Genomic DNA, 16,561 nt, shown 5'->3' with positions numbered 1-16,561 from the left:
TTATGCAAGAGGAAGGTTCTGTCGAAGAATATTGTTGGAGACCGCTTACCCTTCCCCAGGTCACTTGAGGCTGGGGGTGCGGTTGCCCACAGGATCCCTGTGACGCTACAAATATTAAACGAAACCAGCTGTTTGTTTCTTTCCATTTCTGGCAGCATGTTGACTCTGTGAACACCACCCTTTCATTTTAATGACAAGCTCAAAGGAAGCAGAGAGCCATGCAATTACTTTATAAAAAGTTTCTCAGCAGTGAGCTTGGCATCTCAACAGCAGGTGTCGAGCAAGAATTGGGAAGACAGGCAAAGTGAAGGTGGCTTTCCTGTCATCAGTAGAGTAATTAAAGAAAAAAGCAGTTAAACAGGAGTAACAGGAAGCTGTTGATGAACTCTAATGGAGATGAGCAGGTGCTGTTGCAGGAAGGCTCATTCTCTGCCTCTGTGCTGCTGTTACATCAGCTTCAACCTGTATTGGTCTGAGCTGGAAGGTGCGAGCAGTGTGTAAGAACATCTTGTTGGCTGTAAGAGGCTGTAGTAGAACCTCCCAACCTAGAGATGGTCTTTGGGCAACAGACTCGAAGGTCACTACAATCTTCTGACATCTTCAGGTTATATGAAAGGGTTTTTAAAAGCACATGGGGGGATCTTGGACGCTTCACCACAAAACCCAGCAGAGTAGGCAGGGAGGCTTCCAGTGCTACATCATCAGGAACCTTGTTAACCAGTGGCAGATTTTAAAGGAAATTATGTGACAACTCTTCTTTAAAACAGAAGGGTGAAGTTTTTCTTCTGGTACTTTAGAAGTAGATTATGGGATGGCAAATAGGAGTGGCTGGCTTCTGAGCTTCTTCCATGAAGAACCATGTACAGGACTCTTGGTGAGTATCCCGGCACTCGTTATAGGAACAACCCTGCTGAGTTTAGCTGCAGCATCCTGAGAAAGCTGATGGCTTCCTGCCAGCTGGGCTGAAGTCAACGCTTCTCAGCCAGGTGTTGGCAGTATTGACACCAAAACCCAGCTCTGTTGAACACTTACTTTCTTCTGCACACAAGCCTCCCACACAAGTGTATGTAATACTGCTACATGTGGCTTTTCATAATCGCATTTGGAAATTCACTGTGGGATTTTTCCACTATAAGAAACTGCACCTGCAGGATTTCAGCACTGCAAGACCAGCAGAGGGACTGGAGGCTGAGGGGTGTGCTTAAAGGCACAGACCAGCAGGAGTCTGATTTACCAGCCAGTGAAACCACTGGTGAGGCCTTGCAGGGAGCACACAGTCCAGTTCTGGGCTCCCAAGTACAAGAGTGATGTGACCTGGGCAGGGAGTGCAGCGATGGGCTGCAAAGGTGGTAAATGGACTGGGACAGCTTTTCTGGCAGAGGCAGCTGAGAGAGCAGGGGCTGTGTGGCCTGGGGAAGAAATGGCTCAGGGAGATCTTCCTGTGTGTTTCAGGACCTGCTTGGGGGGAGGAGGACAAGGGAGCCAGACTCTTCTCTGGACAAGAGGCAACAGGCACAAATTAAATCACACGAAATTCCGTCTGAATGCAAGGAAGCACTTCTTTACTTGGGGTGAGGGGAGGGGGTGGGGTGTCAAACACTGGCATGGGTTGCCCAGAGAGGTTGGAGACTCCCTGTCTGTGGAGATGCTCAAGCTCTCACCAGCTGTGGCCCTGGACAACCTGCTCTGGCTGAGCCTGCTTGAGCAGGGGGTGCTGGACAAGGTGGTCCCAGGACATCCCTGCCAAACATAAGAGTCTGGGAGTTTACAGTTTTGTGACTCCTCACCCCACCCCCAAATTTCTGCTGAACCAGGCTCCAACAGGGAAATCCTTTGTCTGTGGTGTGAAACGAATTCACAGTGTAACTTAAAATTTAGAAGACAGTCTCTGAACACATGCTCTTCAGTAAATCAATTTAAGAAAATGTTGATGGGCGGATTTGTCTTCTGTGACATCTTACTGGAGTGTGACTTCACTGGATGCTGTTAGTCCCTAAATTGCTTTCCATCTACTAGTGTTTATATTAAATGCAACTTGAGCAGAGCTGCTCTTTCTCTTAAGGATGTGTAATTTACGCAAGTTGTTCACCTCAGCATTCCTTATACTTGGCTATGTTAAAGTTTACTTCATTCTTAAAGCATCCTTTGTGCTTTTGTAAACACCCTGTGAGTGTTTGTGAGCATTTTGCATAGTGAAAAGGGCAGTTGCCTGAGTAAAATAAGCCTCCAGCATTCAGGAGCCAGAGCACCCTGGTTTAAAGGACACAGATCAAAACCTTTTGCGCTTTTGAAGGCGAATGAATAGGCATGGCTTATGTTGAAGCATTTCTAGTAAGGTAATAAGCAATTAAGCTGGGCTTGTGTGCAAAAGGTAATCAATTTGATTAATTCAGACTCCTGCCTAAAGAATAATGATGGTGTCACTTGCATGGATGTGTAATTTGTGAGAGCTGTGTGCTAATTGGAGCAGTGAGTGGAACAGCAGGCCAGCCCAGGTCTGTGGATTTACAAGTACTGACTCTCCTGAGGGAGGAACAGCAGTGGGCCAGGCAGGGCCCTCACGGGGGCAGTTCTGATGCACAGTGAAAAGCAGCTATCTAACAGCTTACGAACAAGCGGCAGCCAGGGTAGCTTCACTGACGGTAGTGTAGTTCTTAAAGTGCCCCATGCAGGTTTCTGTATGTTGGAGAGTGCCTAAGAACCATGCAGCAGAGACCTCTCACTCATATGCGAGGTGTAAGAAAGTGGAAATGTTCCCTTTCTGTAGACAGTTCCCTTCATGATTCTCTTTAAAGATGTTTAAAATACACAGGTTAAAAATCAGCTTTCAAACAGAGGTGGTCAGTGCTGTGTCAGGCAGCCGTCATTGTCCATGCACTGCAAAGGTTCAGCTGACAGAGCCTTCGTTTCCTGTTTCATCGTCAAGGAGCGGTGCTGCATCTGCAGGGCCTCTGTCCTGCTCCACAGCTGCGCCCTTTCTTGTTCTGTTCAGCGTCCCACCCTAGAATTTCAAAGCAGCAATTAGTGACAAATACCATGCTGGTCTTTCTGTGCGCACACATTGCTACAGCTGTGTCCCAGCCCTTCCCCTCGCCTCCCCACAAAAAATACAGCCACTGAGAGCATGGTAGGAGACAAGACTGTGATATGCTGCAGCAATAGTGCAGCAGAGAGTTCTCTTCCTCTGCAGTCTCATTTTTATGTCAGGGGAATTCCTTATATACACACACCCAACACCTATTACAACGATAAAAGCAACTCGGTGATGCAAATCTACTCTTCACCTTTTATCACACTCACCTGTTTCTTGTCCACAACATTGAGGCTAACGGAGGCAACAATGCACGCAACCGTGTTTGCCAACATAAAGATCATCATCTGCTGCCAGCGCCACAGGGGGATCTTTAATTCACTAGAAAAGGCCAAAACAGGATAGACCAGCTGGTCACTTGAAGATATTTAAGGCACCTCTATAGTTCCTCGCACCACCAGGTTGCAAAGACACCGATCTCTGTTCACACTACTCCACTAAAGCACTGTTGCTGCCTCTGCTTGAAAAATAAAAATAAAAAAAAAAACAAGGAAAAACCATTCTCACCTGGACTTTGTTCCTAGAATGTGGCCAACAACCAGGTTCGACAGGCCAACTCCAATCATCTGCACAGAAGTTGCAAGTCCCATAGCTGTCCCTAAAGTTGCTTGGGGGACCACAAGAGGTATGGATGGCCACATACTAGCCTGGTAGGAGTAATGAGAAGAGGAATAAACTCAAAGCCTTGTTTAAAGCTGTTAGATGGTCATTGGGTTTAAAAAGCAATTGTTCCCACTAAATAAAGAGGAGCAGCCCTGAGGAGAAGGACTTCGGGATGTTGGTTGATGAGCTCAACACAAGCCGGCAATGTGTGCTGGCAGCCCAGAAGGCCAACAGGATCCCAGGCTGCATCCCCAGCAGTGTGGCCAGTGGGGCGAGGGAGGGGACTGTGCCCCTCTGCTGCACTCTGGGGAGACCCCCCCTGCAGTGCTGCCTCCAGCTCGGGGGCCTCAGCACAGGAGAGACATGGACCTGTTGGAGCGGGGCCAGAGGAGGCCACAAAGATGCTGGGAGGGCTGGAGCCCCTCTGCTGGGAGGACAGGCTGTGAGAGTTGGGGGTGTTCAGCCTGGAGAAGAGAAGGCTCCAGGAAGACCTTAGAGCCCCTTCCAGTGCCTAAAGGGGCTCCAGGAGAGCTGGGGAGGGACTCTTGATCAGGGGGTGGAGCGATAGGACGAGGGGGAATGATTTTAAACTGAAAAAGGGGAGATTGAGATGAGATACAGATTAATGTGTCCCGCTATATCAAATGGTCCCTTACTCTGCTTTGCGTTTTGATTCATATTGATTCTTTGGGGTTATTTGTTAGTAACCAAAGTCTTCAGGATTGGGGAGCCAGTGACTTCAAACTGTGGCTGCTAAACCTGCTCACCAGGACACAGGGGCAGTGATACATGCCATCCGGGATGCAGAAGGAGCACTGCCACGAACCACTCAACTACAGCAGCGGGATTGTGAACTTACAGCAGCAAAGGAGTAAGTAACCCCCAACCAGATGGTAGAGACTAATGGAGGAACAAACGTAAACGCCAGCAGAGCGAAGACTGGCAGAGTCAATGCAGCACAGCCAACAGCAAAGATGCCTCTCAGTCCAACGTAGTCCTGGTGAGGGAAACAGAAGGCTTCTTACAAGGGATCCCTGCTTCCCACAGATCCTAGTGACACAAGCCGCTGCCCAAAGCGGGCTGGTGTGAGTGGCAGCAACGTGTAATTTCCTAGTTGTTGATATTGTAGCAGACTAACTATTACCGGTTCGTCTTGCATACTCCTGAACCGAGACTGAAACACTTGTCAGAGAATCAATGCCCAGTATTCATGTGAAATGGCAGGCTTTAATGAAGGGGGAGGACAACCACACCATTATGCCCTGACAATTATGGAAATAAGGAAAGGAAGAGCCTGACGGAACAGGGACTGATTACATGCAGGTTGTCCTTTCCCATCTACTTGCAAATCCCAATTCTTTCTGTTCCAGTCTCTCACTTCTCAAAAAATACCACCATTCACCATAGTTTGATGCTACCATAGCACAGTTAAGGGACAGAGGGAAAAACGGGTTAACATTATTTCTTGTCATTTAATTCAGACTAAAGTGCATCTTGCAGTTTGCAAGGAATTAAGGGACTGCTTGTTCAGGAACAACAGGCTAAATTCTAGTTGAGGGGGTTGTAACAAAGACATTTCAAAAAATGAGGAAAAAGTTATCAGCAAGCACTGCTGGTTTTGGGTACTCACAATTAATATGCCAACTGCTGCAGAGAGAACAAGGGAGCTGTCGTACACTGCCCCAGCAATATAAGCAGCTGCCTGCTGACTGTAACCAGAATATTTATCCTGGATAAACTTGCTAAAAATAAAATGAACGGGGGGAAAAAATGACATAATTAGGATACTTGATCTGGTTATTTTGACAGAAAGTAACTCTGAGCACAAACATATGGACAGGAAGGATTTTAATGAGAGGACTTGTAAACAAGTTTGATTCCATCTGTTTTTTTAGTGCCAAGCCTTTTTGTTTCTTTTTCTTTTTAATTGGTGCATACCATAGAGAAGCTGGTAATGCAAATGGCCACTTTCAAGATGCTTCTGCAAGTGCAGAGTAAAACTGCAGGTTAAAGTTGGACATATGTTCAATTACATCAGCACAGCTCACAAGTAGCCATTTGCCATCACCTGTCTAAAACATACAGATGGATTTTTTTACATTCTCAGAGGCAGAAAGCATCAGCAATCCAAGGGTGAGAATGCCAAGGGGCAGAAAAAATATTTTAAAATAATCCAGCAGCAAAGATTAAATTGAACACCTGCATTTTAGAAGTACTAGGAATTCCCCCCTGGCATCTTTAAGGAGACTTCTGGTTAAAGCAGACAACCAAGGTTTTCATCGTCAGAAGTCAGCCTCTCACCTTTGTTAGGGACATGCAAAAATGGCTCTAAAACTCACTCAAATTCTTTACAGAATTTACAGTCATACAGTCCTAACAGCATAGAAAGACCAGTTTATTTAGAGATGGTGTAGCCACTCAAACCTGGCTTGGCTCCTTACCATCAGTAATAATGAGCCTTTATAGCCAGTGCTCTCAGCAAAGTATGAAACAGCACACAGTTCCCTGAAGATTTGCTGCAATAGAATTCACCAAAGAGCAGTGGCCTCGAGACCATTAGTTTCTGACTGGGAAGCAGCATAGCCTTTTTTGCCAGAAAAGAGGTGTGAAACATGACTCTGGGTGCCTCAACTTTTGCTCCACAGGGAGCAAAAGAATAATTCCACAGGGTGGCCGAATTGCAGAAATAAGAATTCTGTGTGATCGATAGACAGTGTTTTCAGTTAAAATGAGAGGGCAACTGATAGAAAGCCCATCTCATCAAGGCCTTGACAATCTTTGCCATCTTGAATGTCTTTATTTTAGTAATAAGAAGTCACTTGTACATTAGTTACGACAATGTTGATGACGTTTCTTCACTCCCGATTTCACAGTAGCTTAATATACATCACTAATGAAATACTACCAAAATAAGTTTCTTCTTTTTACTGCACGCTTTTGCTAATATAAAAGTTCATACTCGTTATGTGATAGAAGCTGCATCATTCACAAACAGAAAAAAAAGCAGCAAAATGACAAGTCTGTGGCGAAGCCACAGGACAGGAGCAAGAGTCCCAGTTTAGCCAGGCAGGTTGCTTCTTTTTTTTAAGCAAATGAAGGCATGAAAAAGGAAGTCTGAAAGCCTTGCACTGGCATGCCAAGGCTTCCTCACTTACAAACCCAGGCTGAGACAAGCTTAGCTTTGTTCCAAACACACCAGACAACACACAGGAACTACAGGATAGAACCGCCCCAGGCCTGTGAAGCTAACACCCCACCCAGCTCAAAAGACAGCCACTTTGTTGGACTATCACAAAGGTGAAATGTCTACAGGCTATTTTTTAAACAAAATATTTCTTCCCCTTCTCCCAAATCCTTCTGATCCTCCTTCAGCAGAGTTCCAAGCTTTAAATGTTGGATGAATCATTTCCCTTTAAGTTATTTTTGCTTTCCTTCATAAGCCTCCCTCATCTTTGAAGGGAAAGAAACGTCAAAGAACCTTCATATATTTAACTAGGTATTAAAGACGCGTTTCTCTGTGTTTCATGAGTGGAAGGAACAAACATATTGCCCCCATATTTCCCATTCAGTGAAAAATTGAGGGCCTGCAAGGCTCCGACAGGCTTGTATCGGTCAGTGGGATAACAGCCATAAAGCGATACCTGGCGTCTGCCACAAAGGGGAAGATTCCATTGTAGAAGAACATGATGGTGAGGACCAGGAGCCAGTAGCGAAGGGGGAGCCGCCGGATGTCCTGAATCCGCTGCAAAGATAAGATATGCCCTCACTCACCAGGAAATAGTCTTCAGCTTCACACTAATGCCACCTTCTGCAAGCCATTGAAGGTCACAAAAAATTAGCTATTTTCTATCATGGATCCCATGAGCCAGAAAGCAGTTCCAGAGGGAGGCTACTATCTAGTTTTATGCACAAAACCCTCCTCTGAGCCATCTACCGTCAAGAAGTAACTGGCTCAGAAAAGTAATGCCGTTCAGAGTGCTAACTCAGCTCTCTGGAAGGCTGCAAATACAGAGGCTCTAAACAGAAAATTTACACCTGTCTGGTGGCTTGCAGATGCAATATCCTCAGACGCAGCTGAAGAACTGCTCTGCAAGGTTTAACCAAGTGGTGTTAATGCCCTCTTCTGGCCAGGACCAGCTCTCACTACTGCAGGCTTCCCCACACTGCCAAAGCAGTGCTCGTGCACTCCAGGCTTTCAAAGATGGAGACGGAAAAGCTGTCTGTGCACCACGTACCACTTTTTTGGATTCTTGCTGGATAACCCCATCCAAACCCAGTTGCTTCATGCCCACTTTATCTAGGACACTGACTGTGAGGGCTGAAACAAAACCAAGCACGCAGAGCAGGGTACCTGGAAAAGACAAGAGGTGTTAGAAATTCCTGTGTGGAGACAGCTGAACGACAAAACAAACTGCACGTAATACACAAAATTCTCTGACTCCTGCTCCTGGCTTCTCTTAACATTAACAGCTTTCCCTACTGCAGCCATATAGTAGGACAATCCACCTCTGACCACCCTGTCCTTGTGCTCTGGCCACTCTTCAGAGTCCTCTAAGCTCCCAATGCACTGCAGAATTGCCAGAGGCCAGTGAAGCTAAAGCCCCAGCCATCTGTAAAGACGGCCACTTTGTTGGACTATGGCCAGAATGCCTTCTGAACTGCAGCAGGCCTGTGCATAACAACCCCAAGGTTAAAACAGGCCAGACATTAAGAAACTTCCATGGTTCCCTGAGCAGCAGAGGTATTGTGGACAGGCTGGTACTGGAAGCCAAGTTATACCTCTTCATTTTTGTGACCTACTGCAGTTATACAGCAATCTGACCCATGAGTGCACTCAGCTCCAAGGCAGTGAGTCAGGTTATGCTGGGTATGCCAGAAGCAAGTTTGGCAATGGGCATCTGCTGCAGACATCCTTCTCTCAGAAAGAGATCTGTATCCGTTTTGTTTTCCAAAGAGCCAAAACAATCTCTGTGATGCATACACACTTTGTCTGATATATTTATCCCTTCACAGGCTGCTGAAGTCACTGTGCTGTGCTTGCAAATGCTGCCTGAGCACAAAACTAATAGTGTCAGATGGGATGCAACACACCATGCCCATCACAGTTTCTTCTCTGAGAGCTGGAATCAGAGGAGAGCAACAGGTTTCAATTTCTGCAGGAGATTTATCTCACACATGCACTCTCTTTTCCATAGGTGATGGCCCATACTGTTTTGTTGTTTGGAAATAACACTTTCCTATAACCACTGAGTCTTTGTACACAAAGGATGCCCTGAGGCAGGCCTCCCCAACATCACCATTCCATCACACCAGTGTACCCAAGGGCCACTACTTAAATGCACTGCGAAACAGATCATCCCGTCCACTAGAGACAGATCCCATCTCACTGCACCAAGGAGAAGACAGAAACTCAGATCTTCTAAAGATATGAGCCCTAGAACTGATTCACACTAAGGAACATGTAAGTCAGATTCTGTCTCACAGTTATGTAAACCTATGGTTTTGATCAGTCCATGTGCAAGGCATCTTAAGCTGAGACCAATACAGATACTACTACAGAACCAGCATGTTCTGCTAGCTAAAACACAGAACAAAGACCTTAGACTGCTCTTCTGTTTCACTCTGAAGCTTCCATTCCATGGGAGTAAACCTACACTAAGTACTGACTACTTGTGACTGCAGATGTTAAAATATCTCAAGAAAACCACAGACAAAACTGTCAGGCTGACACTACAGCTTTAGAAAGGGTTTTCAGGCATCAATGAAGAAAACACCACTCCACTGCACACAGAAAGCAACAGGAAAAACTGGAAAATAACGTGTCTCCTCCTGCTAACCACACTATCGCTTTCAGGTACTTTTCATAACTGGACAAGACAAGCTAGTCTCAGGTCTAGAAAATAAAAGGCCAAAGCACCAAGGAAACTCACCTCCCCAGAGTGTCCACTGCATTCCAAATTTGGCCTCAAACTGCTGGGTGAAGAAGAAGTTGAGGACACTCCCAAGACGGGAGAAAGACAGAGTCAGTCCAAATGCCAGTGCCAGTTCCTTCCCCTTGAACCAGAAGGCTGTGATACGATTCTGCACAACTTGGAGACGACAAAAATCCTCTCTTGAACAGGCAAACTTGGCCAAGAGCATTGCACAGCAGCAACAAACACAGCCTCTCAAGCTAGGGTGTTCAAGCTGGGGTAAGAGACCTCTACACATCCCAAGCGGAGGTAGTACGTGTCAACTTTGCAGTCCATTTTAAAATGTACTAAATCACACTGGGACATGGGAGGTGAACTTATCCCTCAAATAAGGCAAGCAAAAATAACCCCAAAGGCATAGCAATTACACATTAGTCCCCATCCTCGGGAGAAGCACAAACTTGTTAGAGGGGAAGACTTTTAAACATTTCAGCACATGTTAAATCCATGCAACCCTTCAAGGAGCAGTGTTCTTTTTCGCAACATAGGTTCCTGGTGCAGAGCAGGTGAAGCTGACTGATAGGACAAGGGTCTAGGAGGCAGAATAAAAATGTATCATGACCCTCTGGTGAGGTGTAATTAAGAATGTGATTTCCTTACTAGTAAGTGACCCATTCCCAGAGCCAAAGAGCAGTCTTCCTGTTAGCATCATTGGTAGGAGGTATGGCGACCCCTTGAAATGTGAGCCTAGAGCAAAGATTGATGATCCCAGCACAGTCAGAAGAGAGAAAACAAAGACACCAACTAGGGAGAAACAGAAAAAAAAATACAAAAACCTCAACAGACATGCTGAGATCAGGACAAAAGCATTCTTTGTCAAAAAGCAAAAGAGCAATGTCAAATCATGCCAGTAAACCCGTGGGCTTCCATCAGTTTACCCTCATTATTTTAATTTTGTAAAGACTCGTCTTGTCATAAAATGACCTGGGCCATAGATTATGGCACACGCCAGAACAAATGTCAGAGCAGAGAACAGAACACTACTTTATCAGTTTGTCCCATCAGAAACAGGCAACACTATTCCCTGTTACATGTGTGTCAGAAAGCACGTTTACTGCACTGCTGTGTAAATTCAGGTAAGTCAGTGGTCAAAGGATGAAAAAAAAACATCTCAGTTGCCTTCATGGAGGTGCTTAACTAACCGTCATGGACTCTGAACACAGAGCTGTCCCTCCTCTCCCATCCCTCTGTGATCTTACTGAAGTGGAACCTTTGCTCATCCCTTTGCACTGAAAGAACAGCCTGAAATCCCACTTCAGTACAAGAATAAATTAATTGATCCTCAGAACTTACAGCGATTTCCCAGTTTATCAATCAGGAATCCAGCCAGAATAACCACTACCGCATTTCTAGGAGAAAACAAGAACAGAAACAGTTGTGTCTTGCTGCTGGGAAGCAACCAGCAAATTACCCCGAAGCATGAGAAAAGTGACTTACGTCCAAGCATAGATCGCGTACAGCAAATTGTATTGTGCAGGTGTCATTCCCAAGCCTTCAACGCACTCCAGTGTGCTATTATGCCTGGTGCTGTTATGGTGGGTTCCATTGGGACAGGTCAAGTTCTGCACAGCAAGTCACAGAGCCTGTGTTAGGCAGCAGACACAGATGAAAACCCACGCATTCTTGCCTGCTAGGTTTCTATTTCTCCTACGCAGTTCCCACTTCCACAATCAGGAATAAGAGGACTTGTGTCTTCTCCTAGGAAGCCAGCCCTTGCCAAATGAGAAATGACTAGCCATCGGTACGTCACGTCTTCCCTTTTCCTTTCTGTGGGCAGCAGGGGCTAAGCACTTTTATACACATTTCAGCCCAAAAGAAGAGCCAGGAGACTGCACCGTGAGGTTTACTTGATCCCTTAGTTTCTTGGCTATAGTTTAGCTTGAGCTGACTCTTCATTCCATACTATAAAGTCTTAAGCAGTGTGTAAATATGAAACTTAGCAGCAGTCTGTATTAATTCACAGCTATAAAGCATTTGCTGAACAGTAGGAAACTGGTAGTCCTACCATGATTTAATAACATCGGGTTTGCTGCTGAAAAGCAACATCCCTCAATGTTCAGGAAATGATCAGGAAAAAAAACTGGATCTTCCAACTACTAAAAATCTACCTGCATTAGGAAATGGCTACTTGGTCTTCCACACCAGTAGGCACAAGCTTAACGTCTTGAATAAGCACACGGAAAGCGTGATTTTAACCCCGTGATTTTCCTACAGCTGTCATGTTTACAAACCCCTCAGATCTGCTGTAGTGGAAATGTCCGAGGCTGTGGGGAAACAGTTCTCTAGAAAAAAGTGTTTTCACTGCAAGTACTGGTCTTAGCTACTCTGACTACTGTAGTACCACTTGTGTAAGGTGGGTAGAGGCTAAATTCCTCAGAGTAAAAATATGATGAGATAAAACACAGATAAAAACACTGTTTGCACAGTACCTAACACAGAAAAATACTCCTTGGTTTCACTACCCTATAAAGTTACTTAGGTAACAAAATATGACATAACCTTTCCTTTACTCCATAAATAAATGACTCTTCTCCCACAGACCTACAGAAGTCGTGGAGGACCAAGGAATAAATATTGACTTTTTTTTTTTCTTTTTATTCTTGTTTGCATTGACAAACTCCACCAATTTAGCTTGGGATTCACTGCCTGAGCGTTATGGATTAACTGTATTTAAAAACAAAAGTTATATGCAAACTATAAATATTTCTGCCCTGCTGTTGAAGCAAAGAACAGGACAGTGACTCTCAGCCTACACATACTAATCCACCAGCAGATGGCACACATGAGTAAAATCAGCTCTCAAAAGACATGAAACACAGTAATGACAAGATACATGAATCAAGAATTTCTGTCAGATATTAAGGAATTCAGGTGAGAACTCTGGGACTCCGGCATCCCTGGAGAAATCCCAGAAATCATCTGGGATATCAGTCTGGACCCTGAACAGCAAAATATTCTAGCATTTGAGAATCCGACTAGTTTTCACATGACAGGGTCCTCCTGTGATCTCCTGCATGGCTCTGTCTTTTGGCTACCAAACAAACACGTGATGCGATACCCATGGTATCAGGTTTAGATCTGAAGACCCAGGAAGTCTTTTCTACTCTCCTATCTCCAACATTGCTGGTCTTCCAGTCCAGTGTGAGTATCAAGGGTCAGTTTTATTTCTACATGCAGACTGGTGTGAACGTTATTCCAACTCTGAACTTCATTAGTGTAACAGTTGTTTGGATGGAAAACTAACAATCATCGAGCAAAGACAGGTTTTAGGTTTCCAGTTCTCCAGGCAACAGTGAGAACTCAAACCCTCCACAGCTTGTCCCATCCCAGCTTTGTGTATCTTCTTCACAGCAAACATGGCAGTAATAACTCCTCACACCCAGCATCTGGAACAGACGACCTTGGAGTGCAACTCTCATACTGACACTGAGAGAATGTTTTGAAACTCTACCAGTGACCAAGGCCTCCGTTTTGCTGATTCTGCCTTTCTTTTCTGGGCTGCGGCCAGCACTTACCCCCTGGAACTGCTCCTGCAGGATGCTGGGGATGTCGAAGCAGAAGTAGGAGCCAAAGGTGAGGAGGCAGTTGAAAAGCAGCACTATGAACCTATAGGAGCCTGTGGGACAGCGAGGACACATCTCACCTCACCTTGCCCCCCTCAGCTCATCCCTCACCCCCACCACACCTCACTCCCATCTCACCCTACTTGCCTCATCCCCCACCTCACCTTACGCCCCTCAACCCCCTCCTCACCTCACCCCTCATCACCCCCCACACCCCCCTACCTCACGCCTCTCCCCCCGTCACCTTCCTCCTCACCTCCCCTCTCACTTCACCCCACACCCCTCATTTCACCCCTCACCGGCTCCCACACCCCCCTGACCTCACCACCTCACCCCAATCCCCCACCTCACCCCTCACGATCCTCCTCCTCATCCCCCTTACCCCCCCACCTCACCCCTGTCGCCTCACCCCACTCCCCCACCTCATCCCCCTCAACCCACCCTCACCTCACCTCACCCTCCCATATCACCCCTCACCATCCTCCTCACCCCCTCACCCTCTCACCCCCGTCGCCTCACCCCTCACCATTCCCCTCAACCCACCTCAATTCACTCCCCTCCCCTCCCCTCCCCTCCCCTCCCCTCCCTTCCCCTCCCCTCCCCTCCCCTCCCCTCCCCTCCCCTCCCCTCACGGCCGGGCCGGGCCGGGCCCAGCCCTCCCGCAAGGCCCCGCCGAGCCAGGCGGCCGAAGTTTTGGGCTCCGCGGGCGGAGGTGGGCCGGGGCCCCACACCCCCGGGTCGTTCTTCCTCCCCGCCCCCTTCGCCCTGCCAGCGCTCACCCCGCTCCGCCGCCACCGCCATGCCTCAGCCCGCACCGGCCCCGGCCCCTCCTCTGCCTCGGCCCCTCCTCTGCCCCGGCCCCGCCTCGGCCCCGGCCCCGGCCCCGCCCGCAGCGGGGAGAGGGGTCGGGCCCCGCCGAGGCCGCCGCAGCCGGGCCAGGCCGCGGAACGGGCCCAGGGCCGGGGCTGCCCGAGTTGGGGGCGCCGAAAGGAGCCTGAAGGGGAAGGATGGCGTTTGAAAAGCGGCGTGATAAACGGGAGGAGATCTCCTCAGTCAAAAAGAGGGAATTCGGTAAAGGGAATGAGAACTAGTGTGTGTAATAGGAGGAAGTCAAATGGGTAAATGCAAGATGGGGAATAGCTGACTAGGGAACAGCAGAAACTGGTCTGTAACGCATCGTAAACTGCAGTCAAAATGCAATGTTTTTAGGGGAAAAAAGGCACATCTTATAGGATGTGTTAATACAAGTGTCTCATGTAAGAAACGGGGAAGGAGAGCTGGTATTTAAGCCAGTAGACAATGCTGCACAAGAACAGATAGGTAGAGACCAGCCAAGCACAATTTAGAGGTTTCTATTTATCACAAGAGCAGGGCCCTGGTAATGAAAAGAAGAAAAAGAAGGAAAGAAGGAAAAAATAAAACAAACCACAAACACAAAAAAAATCCCCAAACCCTTATATGTTTGAAAGTATATTTCTCTTCCTGTTTGAATAATATTTTCTACCTAAACAAGGCACAAAGAGCCATCAAATAAGGCAAGCCTCGCAATAGCAACCGTGAGGGCTGGTGCCTTACCTGACTTTAAAACCGCACTCGGTAAGTGCCCGCGCGAGGCCACGTGGCACGGCTGTCCCTCACAGCGTGACCTGGGAATCCAGAAGCGTATTTGTGCTCCTGTGTCAGTGGGTCAGAGGGACACACACAGCAAGGAAAAGGTACAGGATGAAAAAAGAACCTTGAGCAACCTGGATACGTGGCGCAAAATGTTCTCCATGCTCGTGTTACATGTTCGGTAAGACGAAGTTTATTCAGGTAGGCAGTGTGATGTTAAACAAAAGTTTTTCAACGGTGTTGTGTACTGAAAATAGTTCAATAACTAACAATTTTAGGAGCTTGTGAACAGTCAGACTACAAGATATCCTTAAAGTCTATTTTTATAAATGTTGGTTTAGACATCGCTTGTGCTGCCATGTAGCAGTTTTTTATTTTGTCCTACCCTATAAGAGAATGCTGAAACAGCATCGCATCATAGAATCATAGAATCGCGGAGGTTGGAGGGGACCTTTAAGATCATCAAGTCCAACCATTAACCTACTCTGACAAAACCATTTCTAAACATGTCCCTAAGTACCACATCTACCCTTTTTTTTAAACACCTCCAGGGATGGTGAATCCACCACCTCCCTGGGCAACCTATTCCAATGTTTAATAACCCTTTCAGTGAAAAAATGTTTCCTAATATCCAATCTAAACCTCCCCTTACACAACTTGAACCCATTTCCTCTCGTCCTATCACTTGTCACCAGGGAGAAGAGGTCAGCCCCTGCCTCTCTACAACCTCCTTTCAGGTACTTGTAGAGGGTGATAAGGTCTTCCCTCAGCCTGCTCTTCTCCAGGCTGAACAACCCCAGTTCCCTCAGTCGTTCCTCATAAGATTTGTCCTCCAGACCCCTCACCAGCTTTGTAGCCCTTCTCTGGACATGCTCCAACACCTCAATGTCCTTCTTGTCGTGAGGGGCCCAAAACTGAACACAGCCCTTGAGGTGAGGCCTCACCAGTGCCGAGTACAGGGGGATGATCACTTCCCTAGTCCTGCTCGCCACACTATTCATGATACAGGCTAGGATGCCGTAGGCCTTCTTGCCCACCTGGGCACACTGCCACCTCATATTCAGCCGTCCGTCCACCAACACCCCCAGGTCCTTTTCCACCAGGCAGCTTTCCAGCCCCTCCACCCCAATCCTGCAGCACTGCATGGGGTTGTTGTGACCCAAGTGCAGGACCTGGCACTTGGCCTTGTTGAACCTCATACTGTTCGCCTCAGCCCATCGGTTCTGCCTGTCCAGATCCCTCTGCAGAGCCATCCTACCCTCAAGCAGATCAACATGCCCACCTAGCTTAGTGTCATTTGCGAACTTACTGAGGGGGCATTCGATCCCCTCATCCAGATCATTGATAAAGACATTAAAGAGAACTGGCCCCAGCACCAAGCCCTGGGAGACACCACTTGTGACCGGACACCAGCTGGATTTAATTCCATTCACCACCACTCTCTGGGCATGGCCATCCAGCCAGTTTTTTACCCAGTGAAGAGTACACCTGTCCAGGCCATGAGCAGCCAGTTTCCCCAGGAGAATGCTGTGGGAAATGGTGTCAAAAGCTTTGCTAAAATCCAAGTAGATAGCATCCACAGCTTTTCCCTCATCCACTAAGTGGGTCGCCTTGTGCATCGTTACCTTATGTGCAGAGGATACTTCACGTTGCTGACCCATGTCATCCCTACCTTGCTGTGGTGGGGGGTAAGCCCGCACCCTGCTCGTTGGAGTGAGCCC

General features: G+C 47.2%; 1 protein-coding gene across 1 annotated transcript; it reads right to left on the bottom strand.

Moving 5' to 3' along the window:
• Positions 1-2,788: 2,788 nt before the first annotated feature.
• Positions 2,789-14,030, bottom strand: LOC309677799 (lysosomal dipeptide transporter MFSD1-like; the record flags this gene model as incomplete). The annotated part of the gene is made up of 13 exons (XM_082490693.1): positions 2,789-3,001; positions 3,301-3,412; positions 3,599-3,738; positions 4,554-4,691; positions 5,325-5,436; positions 7,336-7,436; positions 7,930-8,045; positions 9,625-9,783; positions 10,267-10,410; positions 10,960-11,015; positions 11,104-11,228; positions 13,182-13,282; positions 13,862-14,030. The coding sequence occupies 13 exons, from the start codon at positions 14,028-14,030 to the stop codon at positions 2,888-2,890; spliced, it is 1,587 nt and encodes a 528-aa protein (XP_082346819.1). The 3' UTR covers positions 2,789-2,887.
• Between the last annotated feature and the right edge of the window lie 2,531 nt (positions 14,031-16,561).

The sequence above is a fragment of the Vanellus vanellus genome (genome assembly GCF_965231255.1).
Source record: "Vanellus vanellus genome assembly, chromosome: 14".
Taxonomy (NCBI): Eukaryota; Metazoa; Chordata; class Aves; order Charadriiformes; family Charadriidae; genus Vanellus; species Vanellus vanellus.
This window is presented reverse-complemented; position numbering and strand designations above follow the sequence as displayed.